At 53.5% G+C, this 4,318-nt stretch overlaps 1 protein-coding gene and 1 non-coding gene across 2 annotated transcripts; one reads left to right on the top strand and one right to left on the bottom strand.

The window, feature by feature from the left end:
• Positions 1 to 969: 969 nt before the first annotated feature.
• On the bottom strand, positions 970 to 1,042 carry TRNAA-AGC. Its single transcript has one exon. It is a non-coding gene; the product is annotated as a tRNA-Ala (tRNA).
• A 697-nt stretch (positions 1,043 to 1,739) lies between these two features.
• LOC119362188 (probable beta-1,4-xylosyltransferase IRX9) lies at positions 1,740 to 4,128 on the top strand. The gene is made up of 3 exons (XM_037627391.1): positions 1,740 to 2,639; positions 3,257 to 3,512; positions 3,842 to 4,128. Exons 1-3 carry the CDS (start codon positions 1,972 to 1,974, stop codon positions 3,959 to 3,961), a joined length of 1,044 nt encoding a protein of 347 aa, XP_037483288.1. The 5' UTR covers positions 1,740 to 1,971; the 3' UTR covers positions 3,962 to 4,128.
• The last annotated feature ends 190 nt before the right edge of the window (positions 4,129 to 4,318 follow it).

Raw genomic sequence — 4,318 nt, forward strand, 5'->3', positions numbered from 1 at the left:
GATCCATGGTTCACCGGGGCAAGTCCAGTGCACCAGACTAAGACTGTATAGAAGTAATCTACATGAAGGGAGCAAAACTGTATACAAGTAACTTCACATACAAAGACTAGAAAATATCGGGGACAAAAGAAGCTGCAGCACAGATTATCTGGGACAACCACCAATATTGGGCCGCAATTGACAGGGATAAGAGAAATCGTTCGGCAACGGTCAAAAGCTGGGTTGGTGATAGATAAATAGTTATCGAGTCTGTGTTACTGGACTGACAGTAGTCTCCTGAAGCAAGTAACTTGTGCTGATTATTCAGATTCAGGCCATACCACACAGTAGAGTCCTCGTGTAGCCATGTCGATTGCTCATCGTCTGGTTAAACTATGACACGAGGTAGCAGAAATCTGTTCAAGCGTTTTAACACTTGGATGAAAGTAACCTTCAAATTCGAATAAAGATTTTCTTCATCCTATTATTTTGTTTCTTGGACTCAACATATAAATACATGCCCGTGTGCTTGGATTAATAGAAGAAGAACACCGAATAAATTAAAATAGTGGCAATATTGATAATGGCCTCCATGAATGGCGCGGTATCTATATGGTGTCCGGTCCGAGAACCGCACCCGCTATGTGGGTGGCCGCCGGTGCTCCCCTCCGGACCAGATGAAGCTTCATTTTGTGCTATTCCGGTGTGCACGGGCGGCAGATTAAGAGCAGTGTAGCAATGCTGTCAATGGTTCAGGTTCAGCGAGTATCCAGTCCGTCCACTGTACATCTCGCTTAAAACCAACAGGAAGCATGTGATCCAGGATGTTGATCTTTGCGATAGCCTCACGAGGTTTTGCAGGGAGACAGCCCAGTTTGGAGCTCTTTTTTACCTGATTGATTGATAGAAATAGAGGATAGTTGCTACTTGCATCTAGTATAAGAGAAAAAAAAAGGTTCAGCCTAGCAAAACAGAAAAGAAAAATAGTTTTGGAGAAGTGGGGTATCGATCCCCATACCTCTCGCATGCTAAGCGAGCGCTCTACCATCTGAGCTACATCCCCTTGTGTTGATCTCTCTTTAACATACATATATATGTATGAATTACGAACACAAAGTTCAGAGACCTCACGGCAGATCTATTTCTTCAGGACACGGAAAGGAAAATTCTTCTTCTGCTTCCCGTCATCCCTCGGATACGCTGTACTGTTCCTGCTGATACGTTGAGTCGAGTTTCTGAAACTGAATTCTGTTTGGCTCATCCGATAAGGAACGAAAGCAAACCATGTATGATCGCCAATCTCTTCTCTTGGCATCAACCGAAGATGCCAATGTCTGTCCATCAGCATGAACAAGTTAGCTTTCTGTAAAAATAAATTTCCTTTCCGTAACACGAGTATACTGTACAGAAGAAGTAAAACAAGTCGCTACCAAACGGGATGGAAAGCGTGCATTGATTGCAGGCACAGTGTCGCCACCAGTACCGCGTCCGTACTCGATCGGCACTGCTGTATGATGGCCAAGTACCCCGACGACTGACAAGGAAGGAGGTCGACGGACAAAATTGAAGCGCGTCGTTTGCCCTTGAGTGCACGGCGGGAGACGGCGACTAGACTGGCCTATACCTCGCATCACTGTCTCATACAGCACTATTTGAATTGGATTAGTTGCGTTGCGATTAAACATACATTCATCACAGCTAAATCCGACAGATTAACTCGTTTTCAGCCATGCATGCAGAGCATTGCCAGTGGACAGCAGAGTAAAAAATGGGATGTGCAGCGCCCTGCTCTGAGCCCGGCGTGCCGGCCACGCGTACGTGTCAGTCGAGATTTGGCCGGAATCACATCCACCATCCCAGACCAAAGTCCAACTTGGATGGAATCATTTCCAGTTTCCCACCCAGAAACCCAAGCGGCACCCGATCACACTCGCTCACACTGACACTAGCTCACCAAACACTCATCACTAGCTAAGCTGCCTGCTGCCGCTCATGGCGTCGCCGAAGAAGGCGAGGAAGCCGCGGGCGAGGCGCCCCCTGCTGCTCCGTCGGGCCATGCTGCACGCCTCCATCTGCTTCCTCGTCGGCCTCCTCGCCGGCCTCGCCCCGGCCGCCCGCTGGACGGCCTCCGCCTCCGCCCACGTCTCCCGCGCGCTCCACGCCGTCGACGGCGCCTTCGACCGCGCCGTGCTCCTGCTCCGGCAGCAGCAGCGGCAGCTGCGGGACGGGCGCGTCCACGTCGCCGTCCTCCCATCGCCGGCGCCGGGGCCGCCGGCGCTGGAGCCGCTGCGGCAGCCGCAGCTGCTGCTGGTGGTGACCGCCACCGAGCGGTCCGACCCGGAGCGGCGGGCCGCGGGGCTCACGCGCGCCGCGCACGCGCTCAGGCTCGTGCCCCCGCCGGTGCTGTGGCTGGTGGTGGAGCGGGCAACGGAGGCCCTGCCCACGTCGGGGTTGCTGCGCGGCGCCGGGGTGGCGTACCGGCACCTGACCTACCCGGAGAACTTCACGGCCGACGGCGTCGGCGTGGAGAAGGAGCGGCACCACCAGCGGAACCTGGCGCTGGAGCACGTGGAGGAGCACCGGCTGGGCGGTGTCGTGCTCTTCGCCGGCCTCGGCGACGTCTACGACCTCCGCTTCTTCGACCAGCTCAGGCAGATCAGGTGAGTGCGCGCGCGCGTCGTGCCTCCTAAACTTTTAGCTACTTCGTTCTAGCCATCGGATCATGCATCGTGCATGCACTTTTTCACCGCCATCACAACCGCATTTTAGCATAGTGAGTTACCAGCTGGATGCATGATCTTGATTCTTGAACATTGTTAGCATAGTGAGTGTTTGGCCGGTGTCGGTGGAGTTTGAGGACACGTACTACAATAGTTGATGGTTGACAAGCAGTTAATAAGCATGCGACTGGAAGTAGGCCATGGTGACCATGGTGACCAATGATAGTACGACGCAGCTTTGAATCGACCAGGAATAGCTAGATGGCATGGCATGATGGATGCCACAGCACACAGCAGCACCAGCAGCAGTGTACCATGTGTGTCGCGCGAACGCGACCATGCATGGCATGTGAGGACCATGCTCTGCTCTCGATGCTCTGCCTCCTCTGCTTCAGCGCCCGCCCAAGTGTCGGCACCGCCGTCCAGTCCGGGAAACATGGATGGATGAATGATTGGCCACCTTTAATCAATCTGAACCATTTCTGTGCACTCATTCATTAGCCGTCGCTTTTTGGTACGTGCCACTGACACGTGCACTGTGCATGTCTATGGTGCAGGACGTTCGGCGCGTGGCCGGTGGCGACCGTGTCGGAGCGCGAGCGGAAGGCGACGGTGGAAGGCCCGGTGTGCGGCGGCTCGCCGTGGGCAGTCACCGGCTGGTTCTCCACGGCCGACGCCGCGGGTGCGCCGACGGTGAGGGCGAGACCGCCGGCCGGCACGGTGGACGTGGCGCGCTTCGCGTTCGGCAGCACCCTGCTCTGGCACCCGAGCCGCTGGGACAGCTTCCCCGTCTCCGAGCCCGACGCCTCACAGGTACAGTGCTCAATTACCTAACTGGCTTCAATATTTTAGTCCGCGGTTCCGCACACGGCGACGGCGGCCTTGTCGTCAAAGCGGCCGCGAAAGCGTGCGGCTTTTCGTCCGTGAAATTTGCCCCGTCAATTTTGTTGCTGTGCGCCGGCAAGACGAACGGCCGGGGCAGGACATAAACCAAAGCCGTGATTCATGCGCGGCGGGCACCGCCACACTAGCTTCCATTTGTCTCGATCTTCACTTCACTAGAGCGCAAAATATTGATTAGTCAGCAGTATCATAGGCTCATGGCCCTGTCTTGGCTAACCCTATATTTGTTTTGTTTTCAGGATTCCGTGAAGTTTGTGCAGCGGTTGGCCGCGGAGGATTACAACAAGTCGAGGGGGATGCCCAACCGGGACTGCTCGGAGGTCATGGCGTGGCGCGGAGATCAGTTCCTAGCAACCTAGTTTCAGTCAGTAACCGGTTGAGTGACTTGTGGTATCACGGAACAACAAATTTAGAAATACAACAGACTTAAACGGTCTCAGATAAGAAAGTACACATACTTTGCGTTTTTTTTTCTTTTTGCAGGAGAAATACTTGTATTACTCAAATTACCAATTCATTACCGTCATCTCGCACTATCTTCAAAACTTCTAAGAGGACCAGAACCAAGCCGAGTCATTGTCCTGCCATTAACTCTACCTAAACTAGCTAAATTATCTCTAGCCTTATGCTAGGAACAAAAAAACGTGAGTAATGCAAGTATGTGTAAAACTCAAGAGATATGTAATCTCATTCACCAGCGAAGCATAGACCGAACG

This window comes from Triticum dicoccoides, chromosome 2B, assembly GCF_002162155.2.
Source record: "Triticum dicoccoides isolate Atlit2015 ecotype Zavitan chromosome 2B, WEW_v2.0, whole genome shotgun sequence".
Taxonomy (NCBI): Eukaryota; Viridiplantae; Streptophyta; class Magnoliopsida; order Poales; family Poaceae; genus Triticum; species Triticum dicoccoides.

Coding starts and splice junctions, on each gene's coding strand:
- LOC119362188 (XM_037627391.1), top strand. CDS start 1,972: ATGGCGTCGCCGAAGAAGGCGAGGAAGCCGCGGGCGAGGCGCCCCCTG. Junction 2,640..3,256: donor GACCAGCTCAGGCAGATCAG/GTGAGTGCGCGC, acceptor TCTATGGTGCAG/GACGTTCGGCGCGTGGCCGG. Junction 3,513..3,841: donor CCGAGCCCGACGCCTCACAG/GTACAGTGCTCA, acceptor TTTTGTTTTCAG/GATTCCGTGAAGTTTGTGCA.